We start from the raw sequence: 19,029 nt of genomic DNA on the forward strand, positions 1-19,029 counted from the left end.
TGCATGCTGGATCACTGTCGTGCTGTTCTGACTCGAACATGACCCAAGTCATTAGTAAAAAGTTGACTGTAATTTTATCAGCTGTACATTAGGCCTGTTTGTTAAGATTTACCAGGACAGGCCAGACCTCCTTCATACAGTATATCCCTCAACTGATACACAGTTTTTCTTAAGAATTATTCGAAATGCTGTTTTTTAAACATTTCGTTTCCTCTGAGTTGATATTGACTCTCTGGTTGTGCACAGATTTGATATTCTTAATTACAGATAGAAAAGGTGATCATTCTTATTGCCCTTCTTTGCAAAATGAAAATTGGTTTTGTGTTAGTTGTATAGGTGTTACCCCAGACTTCAACACAATAGGTTATATAAGTCATTAAGAGAGAATAATTTATAAAAAAATATACTGCTTAAAGTATATCTAGATGTATATTTTAATTACAATTACCAAAGTTATTTGTGTTTTAATATTTTTTCATATGTGATTTCAAAGTGAGTTCAATGACTACTCCAAGATAATAATAATAATAATAAAAAAAACATTTTTACGTTTAATTTGGCAATTTGAGAATATAATAAATGCTCTTTGCTTTCCATGTTGGAAAGTATAACCGCTATTAAACTAGAAGGAGTCGAGAAAATTCAGTAATCAAGGACTGAAAAAAGCCGCTGTTAAAAGGTTAACAGCTGAAGAGCACGCGCATCCTAACAATAGACGACCTTTGATGGGACCTGAACAGCAGCGACCCCTTGTGTCGAAACGGCACTATAGCTACTTTGCATATCCTGTTCCGTCTCCTGTGACTCAGATGATGATGACGGCAGCTGGGAGAGGAGGTTAGCCAAGCTGCGCTGCATAGATGCTCTCACTGCTGCACACAACTGAAAGCAAGGTAATTATCAACACGTTCGTTCGAATTAACTGCGTCATAGAAGGAAACGAACGAAAACAATTTTTTGTGACGTTTAAGTTATAAAGAAATGTCAAATGCCAAATGTGGCCACGACTCTTCATCTTAGCTAAACTGCTACTAGCATACAAGCTCTTTTACGTTTTCTGCCAGGTTTTTGTCGACTACAATTACGTGTATTATTTTTTTTAGTACGTCTCCATTAACTACTTTAATAATACTGATAAGCGGTAGGGTGACAGTTCGTTTATTCCCTTCTCTCTGTTGTAACTGAACACCTGCTCGACAGTCAGCCAGCTGGCTGCCTCTTTACTCTCCTGACTCCCTGAAGTCGCAGGTGTCTGTTCCCTGCTCCGGGAACCATGTTAGATTAGCCATGTTAGCCTTTAGCACCGCTTGCTTTGTGTACACTGTGCAGATAACCCGCGATAATAGTGTATAACTGAATTATGACTGCCTTGTAGGAAAAACAGCTGCCAGCTCCGTTGGTGATGTCATGTTTTATCTCACTGAAATTCACCAGGAAAACCATCAACAGTTTTGATTATGTTGTACTACCTTCAAATAAAATGCAAGTCAGTCATTTTCTCTTTTCTTTGTCAATTATTCAGTGCATTTTACTGGGAAAAAAAATCCCTGTATTCGTATAGATTTTTTTAGACACAGTGGTGCCCTGGACGCTTTTATTTGGATTTGTTTTTTGTTTCACTTTGAGTCCAAAGTGTGAAATTTAGGCAGAAATTCTAAATACTACATATGAGTATACGTGTATTGTTGCTGTACAAATAAAAATAAGCCTTTAATGCAGTGGTTTCGCAAACCTTTTACACAAAGTACCACCTTAGAAAATATTGTGCTCTTGAAGTCACACCATTGTTGCCAACATTAAAATACAGTGGTGTGAATAGGCTGAGCAAAGTCAACTATGGGCAGATTTATTCCCAATAAGATAATTTTGCTAACTCATCATCCTCCTCTTCCTCACAAATACTTCAGACACTGGTATATACAAATTAGATTAAGATAGAGTCAGCGATAAGGTGGCTGTAATTATTACTCTTTCATTTATTATTGTTATTCTGTTTTATGTTTCATTTTCTATGCACGCTGGTCAAAAATCCTCAGCTCCACTCAGATCACATACCCTGATATACAGTAGAACAGTATTTCTGATTTTCTTCCAAATACCACCAGAGGAAGCTCGAGTACCACAGTATAGAATTCTGGACTTAATGTACTTTAGGTAAGGTCGTTGCTTTACAGAGACCACCATCTCGTACAAACCAGTTTGACCATATTTTCTGAAGCCGAAGCATGCTATACAAACAGAGAACGTCAACATGATGTGTAAGGCAACTTAAAAAACATAAGGAACTATGGAAACCTCATCAACTGATCAACTCTTCAAGCATTTGTAAGCTTCTAACCAATACTTTAAGATCTGACTGGGGGAGTATTTGTCAGTATATAGCAGCAGAGCAGTGGCTGGCAGGTACTTTTGCTGACACTTCTTTGTGTGTTAAGTCATACTCCAACGTGTTTGTAGTTGTCTTGTTTTACCAGCACAATGGAACTGGTCAGCATGAGAAATAAACACTGCTATACTGAGAAATAGAGAACGTCATGTGAATTGTGTGAACTCAATTCATTTGTTGATATTTAAAGGTATGCACTACAGTTTTATGTAAGACTTTCAAGTCTTGTCATGCAGTCTTTTCATGCACTGTGCATTAACCCCCCAACAAAGAAACATTTTAGGATAATTTATTTCTCTGACTAAATTACTTTTCCCTTTAAAACAGAGCAAGGCAAAAATCCAATGATGGACGGGTATGTGCACATTTTATTTTTAACATTAGCACTATCATTTTAACAAAGCATTGTTTAATAATACATCTTAGCTGCAGGATTAACTGCTCTGCTGCTCTGGGTCCAGATTCGCAGGGGACATACTGAGTGGCGGCCGAGCTCTTTTGGGCGAGGACAGCTCTGTGATGGCCCGCATGCAGAAGAAGTTCTGGAAGACCAAACAGGTCCTAATCAAAGCCACAGGCAAGAAGGAGGATGAGTATTTGGTGGCGTCTGACTCTGATGTGGATGCCAAGCTCGAGGTAGGAACTTGAACTGAAAATTTAAGACTTCCTCCACCACAGCTGTGCTTACATTTCACCATGTAGGTCTTATTAAGATTAGACTATGCCTCCCATATCATTAGGTTTCTTTTGCCTATTCAAGAACCACAGGAAATGTACATTCTGAGTCATTGTTTCAAATGAAAGCACAACAGCAAACCAGAAATGGCTTTAAATGCGTCACATTTTCCCTCCTTTGTCTTACTGTTGAGCTTGTGAAGTTGAAGCTGTTTGTTATTGTTAAACCTTACTTTTAGTCAGCTTTCATTCAATAATTGTTTTGAAATGTTTGAATGAACAGATCATACCTACTCTCCACATATGTTGGAAGTAGTAGTACAATAAAAAGTCCTATCTGCAAAATGTTCTTGACCAACCTCGCCAAGTGGTCAAAATAACTTGGATGATGACGGATGATGAATAGGCATGAAATGAAGACGTCCTTATCCACAAACCATCTGAGAAAATGTCTTTGGAAAAAAAAACAGCTTGTAGACTTCTGAAACATGACAAGGTACTTTTAAAGCCAATCCAGTAACAAGTAACATCATCTATTGAATAAATGAGGTGGAGTAAAAAGTGAAATGATGCGTCTATAAAAACAAAAAAAACCTGCTGAATAAATGTCGCACTCTGTGTAAACATCATCTAGCTTTTAATATAGAGTTTAAATAACCATATACTTTTAGCAGTAGGTTACAGGTGTTGGTATTTTAAAACATATTCTAATTATTATGCATTGTGACATTTTTTACTTAATATCTAATAACTAATTACTCAAAATAATTTTTCTAAAACTCAAATGAAATTAGATTTTTCTTATAAAGGAGCTCACATTCTACAGTAAAGTGTAGCTGCACAGCTGATAGAAAATTGCTCACATCTACAGGTTTACAGTGTGTTGTAACAAAGTGCCCATTGTTTGCAGAGCTTTTTTCTTGCTGTCTATTTCTAATACCTGTAATTAGACATGAGATGTCTCATACCATATGACAGCTTTGTGAGCAGGGGACAGGGTGTCCCTCTGCCACAGTCATGCCTCTCCACAGATTAGAAGGTTTGGATTGGCTGAAACCAGAATGGCATTCAGTCGTGGCTGCTGTGCAGTCCTGTGAGACGAGGACATGGTAGAGTTTCACTGAGAGGCTTTTGTTTGCTCTGGAATAACATTGGGCCTCTTTATTGTTTTTGTGAGACAGAAACAAAATGAGAAGAAAGGAATGACAAGAAAATTGCAGGAGAACCTTTTGAGGAGCCCTTTGAGGAGCAGATCAGTTTGCTGTCTTCTGTTTCCTTCACATGTCATTGTGACTTTGAGCAGTGTGTGAGCCAGCAGCAGAGCACTGAAATCATCAGGGTTGATTAGATCTGAAGGCACCCGCACATGGCTGCCTCACAATTGACCTGATTGTATCTGCTTTTTAACCTCAGTGCATTTTCAAACTGCTTTTTTTTACAGTTCAGTACTGTTTAATGTACAGTATGCAATTGTTTTGTGTTATGGATCAATAATTCCATAAAATTCACCAGCATAAAAAAAGCATGTGATCTGAGAGAGAGAATGACAGTTCTGCATCTCAACTTGGTTCTGTTTTCAGCCTCACATCTAAATCTTGGATGCTTTGACCAATCACAAGGCAGTGTAGAGAAAGAGTGGGTGCCCAGCACCTACCTGCTGACTGCTACTCCAACTGCAGGAAGAAATCTTTAAAAAAATTAGAGTCTAAAGGATTCCCAGAATCATCTGTTGTGTCTAATAAGCTGGATATGAAAATCAACAATTAAAAAAAATCCAGGCATTACTGCAGCTATGAATCACCCACTGGAATTCTCTGGATTGCATCATGAATGAAATGAAAAAATAATAGTAGTGATGGATGCCTAATGTGCTTGTACTTCAAAAACATGCCTCTGTTTTTTTCCCTGCCTCATTGATGTACTTAGGATGAGCATTTTGCCTCCAGATGCTCTTCTAACTGATGAGTATTGCTCATATATCCCTAACAAGCATAAGTAGAGTGCGTGTGTGTGCAGTAGCAGTAGCCTGTATTTAGCCAGAGGTCTGACTCAGACAGGTGTTTGGCTTCAGCTGAGGCACACAGACAGAAGGTGGTGACTGTTGATTTTGGAGTTAATCTATAACCCCACATCATCTCATATCTCCTGCACTCTTACAGTGTAATGGCTGCCTTACAAGACGCAGGAGACATTTCCTCAAATTGTAATAGTGGCTGTTTGTTTTTTCTTATTCCTTCAGAGGAAACTTTGTAAAATCTTGTCAGCCATATCTTGTAACACCACAATCTCTTACTGACTAATGAAGATGCAAGGTTTTTGACATAGAAGAATTACTAAAATAATAGTGTTTATAGCTCAAATGGATGCAGGAGTTGCTGCTTTAATCCTGTCTCGTTTATTAAGATTGTGTCACTTAATTAAATAAGATTGAAGGATTTCATACACCTAATTCAAAAAGTAGCCCATTTGAACATAATGAAAAAATCAGCAGTGGATCAACAACTACTGTGTGCCTTGATGAGATTTTCTCTCTGGACTTTGGTGCAGGCAGCAAGTAGTTTACATTGCAACCCAAAATTCAGGGTTGTTGTATAAATTATCTGATAATGAGACAAACTGAGGTCATTGCATTTATAAGTGCACAAGCACGTCCATCATTCATCTGATTTGTCTCCACAGTTCTTTCGCTCGGTTCAGGCCACGTGCACAGAGATGTTGAAAGTGATTGAGAAGTACCAGCACAGAATCACACGTGAGTGACAGTCACGTGCAACTTACTTTGACAGTCAATAATACACACACTACTACTATACTACTATATTTGCATAGGTAATATTTTGGTTCCGTATATATTGTGAATGTAGCAAAATTGGACCTGAAATATTTTTCTCCAAAAGGATTTAATGATCATAGAGTCTTAAGATATTTTGGGAAAACATGTTCCTGACTGTGTTAGTGACATTTTTACCAGGTTCTGGTATGTGGAAGCCAACAAAAGCAATTCACTGTGGGTGAAAGTTGGCTTTTGTCCTTTTACACACTTTTGTCATGGAGGTGACATTTCCTTGTACGACAGGCTTGTCTCAGGAGGAAAACGAGCTCGGCCTGTTTCTGCGCTTCCAAGCCGAACATGATCGCACCAAGGCTGGCAACATGATGGACGCCACTAGCAAGGCCCTGTGCACCTCTGCCAAGCAGAGGTCAGTAGCAGTAGAGCAAGAGAAAAATTAAACCGTTACACTTTAATATATTTTTTTTCCATTTTAATCCACTGCGCCTTCTTTTTACTTTTTAAAGAATGGCACTTCGCGCACCACTACATCGTTTGCACCAGGAAGTGGAGACTTTCAGGCAACGTGCCATCGCTGACACACTGCTGACAGTCAGTCGTATGGAGAAGGCCCGGACAGAGTACAGAGGAGCTCTGCTCTGGATGAAAGACATATCCCAAGAACTGGACCCAGACACCTACAAACAGCTGGAGAAGTTCCGCAAAGTACGAGGAATTTTCCCTAAAATTTAAGATTGTGGACGTGTCGTCTCTGCAACTGATGTAATAGCCCGTATTTGTGTCTTGTTTGATGACAGGTCCAAACCCAGGTCAGAGGGTCAAAAAGCCAGTTTGAGAAGCTGAAGAATGATGTGTGCCAGAAAGTGGACATGCTGGGAGCGAGCCGCTGCAACATGCTGTCCCACTCTCTCTGCACCTACCAGGTGTGTTTCTGACTACACTGTACTCTCCTGACCTACACTCACCTGAACACACGACTATACAGGCCCATATCCAATCAGCCAGTCATGCCATAATAGTATTTTGTCATAATAGTAATAACATCAAGGATGGTACATTTTTCAAATTGAGAAATACTCCACAAGATGGCAAAATAACAGATTTGTATTTAAATAATTACAGCAATTTGCAATTGATTTAAAAAAAGGATTTTTAAAATAGGAATCAGGGAAAAAGATGAATCAGGAAAAGGGTGTCTTGAAAAGAGGAGTTAAAGGACCTTAAAGACATTTTAACTGGTCATAGTTGTAAAATCATAGGTGGAAGTAATCATATAGATGATGACTGAATTCTTCCAATCCTCATGGTTACACTGACCTAATGTACATGAACTGAACGGAGCCATCGTTGGTTTGACCTTTTCCTGCTCAAACTTAAAGGTGAAGTAAGTAGTTTATAGTGCCATCTAGAGGAGAGGCTGAAATTTACAACAAAGAACTGCTCCTCTGCTCACCCCCTCCCTTCCCTGAGCGCTACGGTATCCTCAGCCGGTCAAATGTCGTCCTCGTCGTCTTTCTCCGTGTCAGCAGATGAGGTTCGTGAGGCGAGGGAGAGGGCGAGCTACCGGGGCCGTAGCAGACGAAGCAGAGAGAGTGGAGGCGGGACTTCCGCTACAAGTAAAGCGACGCTTGATTTGTTCTCTTGCGTTTGTCCTTACAGGCTCCGGTAGAAAAATGGCGTCTCGCTGCTAACAGTGGCAATGCAACCGCGGCCGCAACCATATTATTTTACATGACTTTTTGACACTACGAAAATGAAATAAAAACTATTATACAGCAACTAGACAATGCAGGAGGACATAATATGTATAAAAAAGTGGATTTTGGGTTATATAAACCCATAAATACTACACAGTGTCCCTTTAAAGGTGCATTATGTAATAAATCTATAGCAACTGGCCATAAAACCCTTCTAATATGTCACAAAGACTCAGGAATAATGTTCATATAACAAACTGAACTCACCAACAACAACAGTACAGCCAAAATATGTGCATTAAAAAAAATATTTTGCAGACTGAAAATCATGTTTTGGCATGTGGTGCCACCTACCGCCATCTACCAATCATTGCAGTCAGTTGAGTCTCGGCTGCCGAGCAACCACGGGTTGCCAGATACGTCAGAAAACGAAACCTAAAAGACCTCTGTATTTTGAATTTGAATGTAGTAACTGTTTTTGGCCACATTCTTACAAATGACTTCTGTAAATAAGGCAACACAGAGAACCATGACTGTCTCTGCCTCGAACTGTGCTCTGCTTATTCTGCTGAAATTGAGAAGTCTGCACTTACTGTATGTTTCTTTAATACAAAGAGATAAAAGTACTGAACTCAACATACAAATGTGAACAGCACCCAACTCTATTGTTGACCTTTGTGCTCGTCTGTGTTTATCATGTCTTCATGTCAACACAGACCACTCTGTTGCACTTCTGGGAGAAGACAGCCCACGCCATGTCTGCAATCCACGTGGCCTTCCAGGGACATGTACCATACCAGTTCACCACACTCAAGGTTGTTCATACAACTGAGGACTTATTGTGACTGTTGCAGTTAGTTATTTGTTAATACATGTCTTAAGATGACATTTACACGGATGTATCATTCCCTGCAGGACCTGAGGGATCCGCTGGATGAGATAACAGATGACTCTCCCAAAAAGGAAGATAAAAAAAAGAAGGCACCACAGAGCAACACAGACAGGTGACAACACATTCAACACGTGTTGATAATTCAGTAAACGTGTAAGGATTGTGTCATGTTGTATCATTATTAAAGATATCAAATTTTCTTTCTTTTTTCCTCAGTCTGGTATCCTTGGATGATGACGAACCATCAGGAAGTGCCTTTGCTACAAGTATGTACTATACTGAAATTCTAATAATCAATTGTAGTGCAGAAACAATACAGATTGGAGAGACAGACAGTGTTGTTCAATAAACAATGACATCATGCAGTGTATCAGCCAGCAGCTGCACTCATTTCTAAAAGTTGGCATCAGCCATAGAAAAAACTTGTATTGGTCAATCGCTACTTGAGTTTTTTGGGTCGTATTCTTTTATGTAATGGTTAATTGTCCCATTAAATGAATAATCATGATGCTTCTTCTCACAGACAGTGATGATGGAAACGACAAAAGCAGTGACTTTGGTAAGTGTCTATGTGTGTGTCAGACGCTTTATAGAAATGGTGTTGTTCATGAGTGCTTGGTACCTGTGCTCAGCAGTTCATGTGTGTACATTGTGGTTTCTTGATGATTTTGATCTTCTACTGGATCCACATTTGATCTCAGCACATCAAAAAGCCACCACACCATCTCCAGCCTCACTGGATCAGAGTAGAGCTGCAGCAGCAGCAGCAGCCTCTGACAACAACCTGATGCTCATGGCCTGTGATGAACCAAAGTCAGAGCTTCTGACCCTGACGAATGTCCCACTGCAGCCTCAGCTCTTGTCCCCTTCTCAGGCTGGAGACCAGAGTGAACCCTGGGGCTTTGGAAGTTTCCAGTCCAGCCTCTCTCAACTGCCTGTCTCCGGTAAACTGGCTGCCTGTCTGCTCTTTTTTTCCATCTGTGACCTCTAACTTCAAGCTGCCTCACTGGTTCTCCACTCTACCTTTTTGACTTGACTTGGTTGGACACTGAAAGCTGCCTTTTCTCTTCTGGGATTTAACCTCTGCTTCCTCTCTATCCTGAAGTCTAATTTCAGTCTGCGTGACTGATGTGAGAATCTTTGTTCCCGTCACTTTGTGCCATTCAAGACAAACAATTAAGCATGTACTTAACATCTGAGCCTCCCTTTTAATATTGGATAAACAATGGCATCATTTTATCAAATTGCTTTTTTGTCATATTGTCTTTTCCGTCTTTAAAATTACACTCCGTCGTATTGAGATTTCAATTCATTTGCAATTCACTTGGGCAGGATTACAGTTAATGCACATAAGGTAACCGATGTCTTGCATACTAATTTTTTTTCTTAAACTTTGAATGATAACAGTGCTTTGAGAAGATCTCAGTGTTGTGTCAATATGGGCGGAGCCTCTCCGGTCACCTGCCACATAAGAAAATAATGCATGTGTGTGTTCCTCTGATGAGAGCTCAGTCAGGACAGAGAGCTGTGTTAGTATTTCAAAAACCTGCGGATGAAATGCCACTATAACTCTTTTCCTAGTGATCCTGCCTACTGCAGTTTTAATGGCACGTGTCTCAGTCGTGTTACAGACTGAGAGTGCTTTCATTTTTATGTAAAAGCTGAAAGAAAATGATTTACATTTCTTTGGAACTCATCTGTATGTCCTGACCTAGTTTTTCTGGAATGACTGTGGCATATTTAAGGTTTGTAAGTCTCAAAAAATTTGAACATTTTCTTTAACTGATAAACATTATTTGTTGATGTTGGAGACCTGCATCAAGAAATGTTTACTCTTGACTAGTAATTCTCATATTCTCTTTACCAAGGTCAAACTTGAGCTTCATCTCTCCTGTGTGCAGATGTATTTTTCAGTTTAATTTTATAAATCCTCCCTCTTTTTTCCCCTCCCCTCTCTGTGTGATGGTCTCCTCTCAGAATGTCCACCTCTACCTGCAGGGATGGGGCTGGGACCAGAAGAGGAGGAGAGTGAGAGGGGCGACATGGCTTTCCTCAATGATCTTCTGAGCCCAGGTCCAGGGGCCAGTGATGAGTTCAGCAGAGAGTGGCAGGATGCTTTTGGGATGTTTGAGCCTCCCAGAGTTCCTCCTGAAGACACGGGGACAGGGATTGTTGGACAAGCAGCATGTCAGCCCAGCCCTGCAGGCTTCCTGCCCTCCCAGCTGCTGGATCACAGTCTGAGCGCTACAGGTTAGACACACAGCGCTCTCTGTTGGAGGAATGTGGTCACTGCACCACACTGAGTGGTCACTTTTTGTGACACAGCATAAGTAACAGAAAGGTCTACCCTCCTTTGTGCTTTCAGGTTGGTCAACCCCACCTATGTTCAAAGCTCCGCCCATGCAGCCTTCGCCTGATCAAGGCCAATCAGCCCAGTGGGCTCAGAGTTCTGCTGTTAATGGTAAAGTCCTCTTTTGAATCTGTTGTTTTGATTATAAACTAGTCATAGGAATGGGAATCTCTCAGTAACCCACAATTTGATTAGATTACAACAGCTCTATTCAATGATTAAATTATAATTTTCTTTCAAATCATAATATATTTAACGATTTGTGATTTGTTTAGTTGATTATTTAATACAAAGGAGAACAGTTGTCACAGTGCACGTCTCAGTGTTTAATACAGAATAATTCAGTCCAGTAGTCGTGAGGTGCATCCATACATGCATGTTTTTTATTCCTATTTATGGATGTATACATTATACAACAAAAGATTGACTGAGATGGAGTCATCAGCCTCCCCAGCTGATTTTGATGATTTTTGTCTCTAATGAATACACACACTAGACCCTGAGACTTTTCCATGATGTCAGAGTGAGGGAGAGATGATGCAAATGCAGTGAGCTGAGAGTTTTATTAGTTGTTTTTTTCTGTATGAATTCCTAATTATTCAATTAAGACTAAAAGTTATGATTAGCTTCTTTCATCCAACTCATTCAATATCATATAACTGTTGTGAAACGGCAGCTCTGCTTCCTTAGTGTTAACATTGTGTGTGTGTGTGTGTGTGTGTGTATGTAGCTGCAGGTGCAACTGCTCCTCCAGGTGGATCCAAAGACATGTCTGCCTGGTTTAACCTATTTGCAGACTTGGACCCGCTTTCCAATCCAGATGCCATTGGACGCTCTGCAGATGAGCTGCTCAATGCCTGAGGCTTTGCGCGTGCGTATGTGTGGGCACCCGTGTGGGCATTATGTATCTCGAAGGATTGCAGAAACTTTCCATGCCAGCACACTTATAAAAGCAGTGAAATACACACATGTATTTTGGTTACAAGGAGACATGTGCTGCATGTATAATAGCCATTTTCTAACTCACTGGAAAATAACACTGAAGACTGTAAAAAGACAACTGTCCATCAAGATGGTTGAACTGTTGTACTCAGTGCTGCCCTCTGCAGCTGGAAAAAGACAGTTCACACAACTAAAGATGTACACACAGCAAATATTGTGCGCTACTTTTCACTGTTAGTTTCTTATATGCGTGTACAGCAAAAATTATTTGTTAATGGGTGTTCTGTGGACAAGTGTGCGCTTCGGTCTTTTTAATCATGTTTGCATTGTTAGGGTGCGTGCGTGAGAGTTTGCTGTGTGTACACACCACACAAGGTTGTCCAGGATTGAAGTCTGTTTAATCTGTAATGTTTGTATGTAGTTGCACACATTTGTCAAAGATGATGAAGAGCGTAGTGTAAATTGACATGTACCAGATGTGGAGTCGGGAGTATGAGACAAAACATGATTGTATCTGGACAATGAAGCTCAATCTGCACTAAAATCCTGTTTTCACGAAGTTTGAGTTCATGTCGGTGATCCTTGAGTATCATGACTGTGCAGCTGTTGGCGTGTTCACTTGGAAGAGCCCGAATAGAGTTACATGTAACCTTCATAAGAGCATGAAATAAGACAACAGTGGTTCTGTTACAGTCGCAGCTGCTGAAATGTAATCTATAGTTAATAGAGTAGTGGAAATTTACTAACAAGAAAAGCGTATTTAGGTTAGCTCAACCATGGCTGGCCTTGATTACTAATTTGGCATAGAAAATATGTGATTGTCTTTTTTTTTTTTACAACACTAGAAAGAAATTGATGTTTTTGGCCACATTTGTGCACAATCAGACCAAGTAATGCTGCTACAGTCAAATCTGAATGTATGGAAGTTATAACTTAATGTGTTTGTCTTGTGTGAGGGGAAGACTGGAGTAGTTTAAGTGTAATGTGGCAGCAGGGAGGACGATTACCTCGATAGCAAACTTTTTTCCAAAACATTGTGACTGAAGATGTGATAAAAAATAATGTTTACACAAAGTCCACTGTAATCAATCATAATGCCAAATTTACAGCAACTTGTTTATTTAATCAGAGCAGATGTCCAGTTAAAGTTCATTCAAAAATTTGGGATGGGAACAAAAATGTCATCAACCAACTGCTGCAAGCTGAATGTGATACATGTCTGATACAGATGTGTTGAACAATAAAGGCCAAAATAAAACAAACCCAGGACAGTGAGGAACAAACCTTATTCCAATTTTCTGAAAAAAACATTTTCTCACTCATTTCATGACTGGACACTTGGTGGGATTTCCAACCACACAGTTAAAAGTCGCTCTAGTTATAGTTCATAAATGTCTTCTTTCTCATTCAAGAAGCATGACACTTATCAGTATTGATATAAATGTAAAACAAACTAAATGACAAACTAAAAGAAAATATATACACATTCAACCATATTCATTCATCTTTAGTCATCTTCCTCCTCTTCCTTAATCTTCTTTTTCTTCTTCTTCTTTTTTGTTGACTGAAATAAAAAAAAGGTGGTGGTTTTAAAAAGGTCCCAACAACAAAAACAGTTTTAGACGAACCATCTAAAGAGCTAAAAATCACTCACCTCCGTTACTGGTGGCTCCTCTTCAACCATTGCTTCCTCCGTTTCAGCCTCTGCTTTTTTGTCCTTTTTCTTCTTCTTTTTCTTGGGAGTTTCCTCTGCCACTGCTTCTTCCTCTGAAGAAAAAAAAAAAAAGAAAGACAGGAGTTGAAACATTTCCAATGATTATGAGCAGCAGTGGTGATCGTGAGACAAAGGATTTGTTTTTTGCTCACCTTCTGTTACTGGTTCCTTTTTGGGCTTTTTGGATTTGACCACAGGCGTTTCAACTGTCTCTTCCTCATCTTCCTCCTCTACTTCCTCAAACTTCCTCTTCTTTGAGGTGGAGGGAATAGTAGAATCCCCAGATGGATCGTATACTTTTACTTCACTGTGGGAGGAAAAGCATATGGGTATTTAGCATTTAAACATGTAAAAAGAAATTGTTTCGAAATTTTAAAAAAGGAGCCATGGGTGTCTTTTCACCTCTTGTGTTGGTATTTGTCTGCCTTTGCCATAGCTTTGCCTGTTCCACTGATTCTTCGGATCTGGAAACAAATTGTGAGGAAAAAGGCATAACGAAAATTAGATCAACAGCCCTCAACACGGATAAACAGGAGGGTTGCTCACAACTAATTTTAATTTATTTGTATGGTGTAAAAAGTAGTTGGGCTGGTTACAATATGCAACTGAATCCTTAAACCGTAAAATCCTCCAAGCTGGTCTTTTCAATGGGAAAGAATATTTCTGTTATACTTACTCCCTTCTCTTCAAGTTGCCGCAGTCTGGCCTCCAATCTCGCACGGTTCTCTGCTCCCATTTCTGCATTCGTGTCCTCACCCAGAGCATCGTAGCGGATGGCGAGGGCGGCTTTAGCTGCCAACATTCTGGAGATCTGGTCAGACAAACAAGAGTAATGTTTATTTTCTAAACCACATTTACGCACACAACTGTGCCCATATGAGACAACCAAAAGTACATTGTGTATCAAAACTCCTCTCCTTTGCCTTTTTTTTTTTTTTTTAGAATTTGCTGTTGAAAAAATACTGCCATTCTATGGATTTCAGACAAATGGATTTTAAAATCCAACTAGTTTATAGGCCATTTCTCTGATTTGTTTTGCATTGATTAAATCAAACTGTAAAATGAGACTGTTTGATACATTATTAATATGGCATTCCTTCTTTCATTTGAACATATATCTGGCATAAATTGTAATACAATAATGTATTAAAAACATGCCAATATTTAACCAATACATGGTTCATTTGATATAGCGCAAATCCTTGGTGCCCAGTCCGTCAAATACAGACATCAAACAAAACTCTGTTTCACTCACCTTGCCCTTGTTCTTGGCGCTGGTCTGACCCACCAGAGAAGCGTGGTATATGAGACCGTATTTGGGCGTATCCTTGCGGGTCTTCAGAGCTCTGAACAGAGCTTTTTCTGCTCCAAGGATCTGCACCGTGGAGGCTGGATGCTTTGCCAGATTCAGGAGGGAACCTGAGTAACACAAAAAGACAGACGTGTCACACTGATGTTCTGGGCAGAACCTGCACACGGATCCCTCCACTGTAAGCTCAGAAGAGGTAGTGACTTGGTACAATCAGTGGTTTTCAGGATAAAGACATGATGTCATGATCATCACTGCTTGCATGTTTATTTTTTTCACAGTTCCTCTTCACGACTTACCGGCATGTGAGATGAGGCGGGCGCCAACCAGCTCGCCGACCATTACTGTGAGGTTGGGGGCAATCGCCATCATTCGATTCTTCAGGTAATCGTAGAGCTGAGTGCGGTATTCTGAAATCTCAATCACCTGTGGAGGTAAAAACGGAGGCGAGATACACGTCACACTCGTGATCAGGTTAGCACCGACTCTTCCTGTAGTGAAGGGCAGGAGTCGCATCATGTGACTGTTCAGAAGAGGCAGTGACTGAAAACCCACATGTTGTTTCAGGAGAATGACATTTTGTCGTCATCATCACCACAGTCACATGACCTCGCCAGTGGCTGAATGTCAGCGCGAGTCATGACATTAGAAAACAGACTCACTTGATCGCACAGGTGCCGAATGTTGCCAATATCCTCTTCCGACACTTCAGTTCCCATGGAGATCTCAGCAGCGAGTTTAACCTCTGCCTCGATTTCTTCAGGCAGAAGCTCAGACAGGTCAGAGCCTGCCACGTTTGTGCGGTCGCCTGTGAACAGAATTTTTTTTTAGCTAATCGTGAAACACAATTAAAATGGCTACAAAAGGCATTTTGAAATGCTGTGTGAAGCTTTTTGTTGTTCAAAAGGAAGGGAACTCAAGTGTAAGACCACAAACATGACAACAAACTGTATTGTCAGTCTAATTTTGAGGAAATATGACACTAACTGGACTGAGAACCCCTTTAAACAGTGAAAGGCAGACGATTATTTTTACCGATATGGCGGACTGTTTTGCAGTAAGCCAAGTTGTCTGTGACGATTTTTCCCAGCTCTGGGAAGTGCCAGCCGTACCACTCTCTGCAGCGCATTATATAGTTGTTAAGCTCCTTATCCAGGTCATCCAGAAGAGCTGAAGACGCCAAACAAAAACAGACAAAGTGAGACTTCATATTCACATACAAAAACAGCAAATATTATACTTTAACACACTGGTAAAAATAATGTGATTTCAGCTACCTAATGCATGCAGTTTTCTTAAATACCAATTTGTTGGACAATAAATAATACATATGGAAAAATATTAGCTGTAGACACTAACGCAACTTTATCAGGTAGTCATGTTTTCACACACTATATACTTACAAATGGCCTGCACAATCATAGTGTCCACTTTGTCTGGACTGAACTTCAGCTTGTAGCGTGACAAACTAGATGCACGGGGGGAAAAAAAAGACTGTTGAGTTTTATCACATACTGAAAACTTATTACAGGTGTTCTACATTATGAGGGAGGAGACTGCTGCCTCAGCGGTAGTGACGAATGCTGAGGATTATCTACAGCCAATGTTCAGACAGCAAGTGTAATCATAGGCAGCAGTCATGTTAAGATGAAACTGTATTTAAGTACCAACCTATGAGCCAAGCCCAGAGACATGGCACTGATCTCCCTGGGAGGAAGTCCAGTGATGAGACCTTCCATCTGACCCCTGATGCATCTCATAAGCTCAGCTACAGCAGGGCTGTAGACACAGCTCAGGTCCAGCTTCTCCTGTAAACCACAGTGCATTAGCGATACAACTCTTGGTAAATCAAGTCACAGAGTATCCATAAATGCAAACAATGGATCACCTTACTTTGATAACCCCACCAAGTTTAGCATCGCTGATTGCCAGCTGCTCGTGCGCCTCCTTGGCGACAATTTTCTTCAGCACTTTCTTCAAATTCTTGCTAATTTTTCCCTCGACAAGGGCAGTGGCAGCTGAGAAGCAGAGGGAAATAGCACTGGGTTAATTATAATTAACATCTTTCACGCCTAGTCACGGTATGTTTCCATGCAAAGTTAAATCAAGCTACAATTGCTTTTGTAAACGGCTTTTCAACAGTCACAGTGTACAAACACTAATGGGGAATAGATTTGTATAATCAAGTGTCCAGACAAGCCTTTCTGCAAGGAGTTTGCATGTTCTCCCGTGTGTGCGTGGGTTTTCGCCGGGTTCTCCGGCTTCCTCCCACAGTCCAAAAACATGCAATATGGGGATTAGGTGAATTGGTCACTCTAAATTGACCGTAGGTGTGAGAGTGAATGGTTGTTTGTCTCTACACGTTGCCCTGCATTTTCTTAATCCAATATAAGGATTAGAATTGAACATATATAAAATATTGTTGACATCAAACAATGTGGTCTCAGTGGTAGTGACGAATACTGTGGTTATTCCTCATGTATTAATCAGATACAAAAAAACATCACAGACCTTACATTTTAAGTCAAGTGTTGAGACATGTCATTACCTGCTAGGGCCTCTGTTGTGTCCTGAAACTTCTCGAAGTGTTTCAGCTTCACACTGGAAGAAGCAAAAAAAAAGGAGGTCAACACTAACAGCAATTCTTCACCCATCAATGACAGCAAATCTCTGATTCTGACTAAACACATACACTTTGTTTGCTTTTTCAGGCGTTTCAAACTCCTTATACAGACTGTCGACCTGCTGCAGCTTAGATTCATCAAGGACCTGCAGTGTGACAAGACAAAGTTCAATTAGGCCAAAATACATACATTTGGTTATGTATATTTTAGATTAAGGGCTCTGCCGGATTCATTCCCAGGCGTCTCCTCGACAGTGCTGCTTGAATGAATGAGGGAAACTTGGGTCAGAAGTAACATGGCCAAAGACGAGAGTTTACAGCGCTGCGTGAATAAATAGAGAAATCCTTAACTTTTAACAGACGTTTTGTTTTATTTTATTCAGATATCGCGGCGAATCTATATACGATCGCAATATATTGATGACCACATAATCTATTACCATTATTAGTATCGGACCATCTATCGCATATGGTCTCTATAAAGTAATAATGGTGATTCTTTGGACCCATTTTATCCAAGTTCCCACGTAGATATCCTTTACTAAGTAGCCAATTTGACAGGTCAGAGTAGGGGAAGCACATGTGTAGCTTATTATATTAATGACGGCTGAAATCCATACAACTTCTTCACTTTCATCAGAACGATCGGTGACTTTCTTACGAAAACTGAAAATGGCTGCTTTGAAAAAGACTCATTTGTGTAAGTTTATCGGTTAACTTGAACAGTTCTACTTTGAGCGTGAGCACTCTGTACTTAATACTCATACTTAAGTTTCCAGCAATGTGTGCACACGTGGTTACAAGGCCCTCATGACTGCTAGCTTTATGCTAACCTGTAAATCAGCGAAGACATGGCAGTAGTCAATACAACTTTAATCTGCACATTCAGAAACTAAATCGCCACGTACAAGGACTATTTTTAGCACTTAGCCATTTTAGTATAGTTTAAATGTGATTCTATGATTCGAATTTGTGGTAACTAGCATAGGTGCTAGCTGAAATAGCTGCTACGAAAAAATAATTTTCTCTGGCTTTAAGGGAAAAAAAGCGAAAAAAACAAACCTTGAATATCGCATAACCAGCGGCGGTCTCAAATAACACGAGCATTTTGGTAGCGGCTCGGTTATTTTGTTAAAGTTGAAGTTTGTCTCTGCACACAGAGACTCCACGTTCACTCAACACCACGATGCTGCTCCCACTGCGTGGCGCGTGCGTCTCTGAAACACATGCGGGGAGAGTGGAACCGGAAGCCGCTGGGTTGCCAGGTCTGTTTAACAAAGATTCCGCGTTTTCATACATAATTTAAAGCTGCGATTATATCTTGTGGTGCTTGAGCTTTTATAATAGTTGTAACTAGGGATGGGAATCGATGTAGGTCCGATGCTGGTCAGAATCACTGGGTCAGAAATCCGATAAGTGCACAATCCAAAAGTCGAAAATAAAAATTAGAAAATTTAGTTGAGCTATGTTTGGGCTGTTTATTTTTTTTACAGCTTCATAGTTCATACATGGTCTAAAATCACTATATTGAACTATTATTACTAGTATATCGAGTTTGTGACTTCAGTATTGGGCATACACACCTGGTATTGTCCCACCCCAAGTTGTAATATATCACTTAAAATAAACAACATATACATTCTTAAAACA

At 40.1% G+C, this 19,029-nt stretch overlaps 2 protein-coding genes across 2 annotated transcripts; one reads left to right on the forward strand and one right to left on the reverse strand.

Annotated features, from left to right (window-relative positions):
- Window positions 1-840: 840 nt before the first annotated feature.
- On the forward strand, window positions 841-11,652 carry ical1 (islet cell autoantigen 1-like; the record flags this gene model as incomplete). Its single annotated transcript, XM_083898698.1, has 14 exons — window positions 841-893; window positions 2,714-2,741; window positions 2,848-3,022; window positions 5,741-5,813; window positions 6,138-6,261; window positions 6,359-6,557; window positions 6,650-6,775; window positions 8,266-8,364; window positions 8,465-8,553; window positions 8,658-8,707; window positions 9,143-9,385; window positions 10,419-10,691; window positions 10,807-10,887; window positions 11,522-11,652. The coding sequence occupies exons 2-14, from the start codon at window positions 2,731-2,733 to the stop codon at window positions 11,650-11,652; spliced, it is 1,674 nt and encodes a 557-aa protein (XP_083754824.1). The 5' UTR covers window positions 841-893; window positions 2,714-2,730.
- Window positions 11,653-12,882: 1,230 nt separating this feature from the next.
- Window positions 12,883-18,572, reverse strand: nop58 (NOP58 ribonucleoprotein homolog (yeast)). The gene is made up of 15 exons (XM_083901200.1): window positions 18,442-18,572; window positions 17,449-17,525; window positions 17,305-17,357; window positions 16,650-16,774; window positions 16,428-16,564; window positions 16,160-16,224; window positions 15,792-15,926; window positions 15,419-15,564; window positions 15,056-15,182; window positions 14,703-14,866; window positions 14,124-14,258; window positions 13,850-13,911; window positions 13,600-13,754; window positions 13,388-13,500; window positions 12,883-13,297 (listed from the first exon to the last, which is right to left on the reverse strand). The coding sequence occupies exons 1-15, from the start codon at window positions 18,484-18,486 to the stop codon at window positions 13,241-13,243; spliced, it is 1,596 nt and encodes a 531-aa protein (XP_083757326.1). The 5' UTR covers window positions 18,487-18,572; the 3' UTR covers window positions 12,883-13,240.
- Window positions 18,573-19,029: the final 457 nt, after the last annotated feature.

This window comes from Microchirus variegatus, assembly GCF_963457635.1.
Source record: "Microchirus variegatus genome assembly, chromosome: 1".
Taxonomy (NCBI): domain Eukaryota; kingdom Metazoa; phylum Chordata; class Actinopteri; order Pleuronectiformes; family Soleidae; genus Microchirus; species Microchirus variegatus.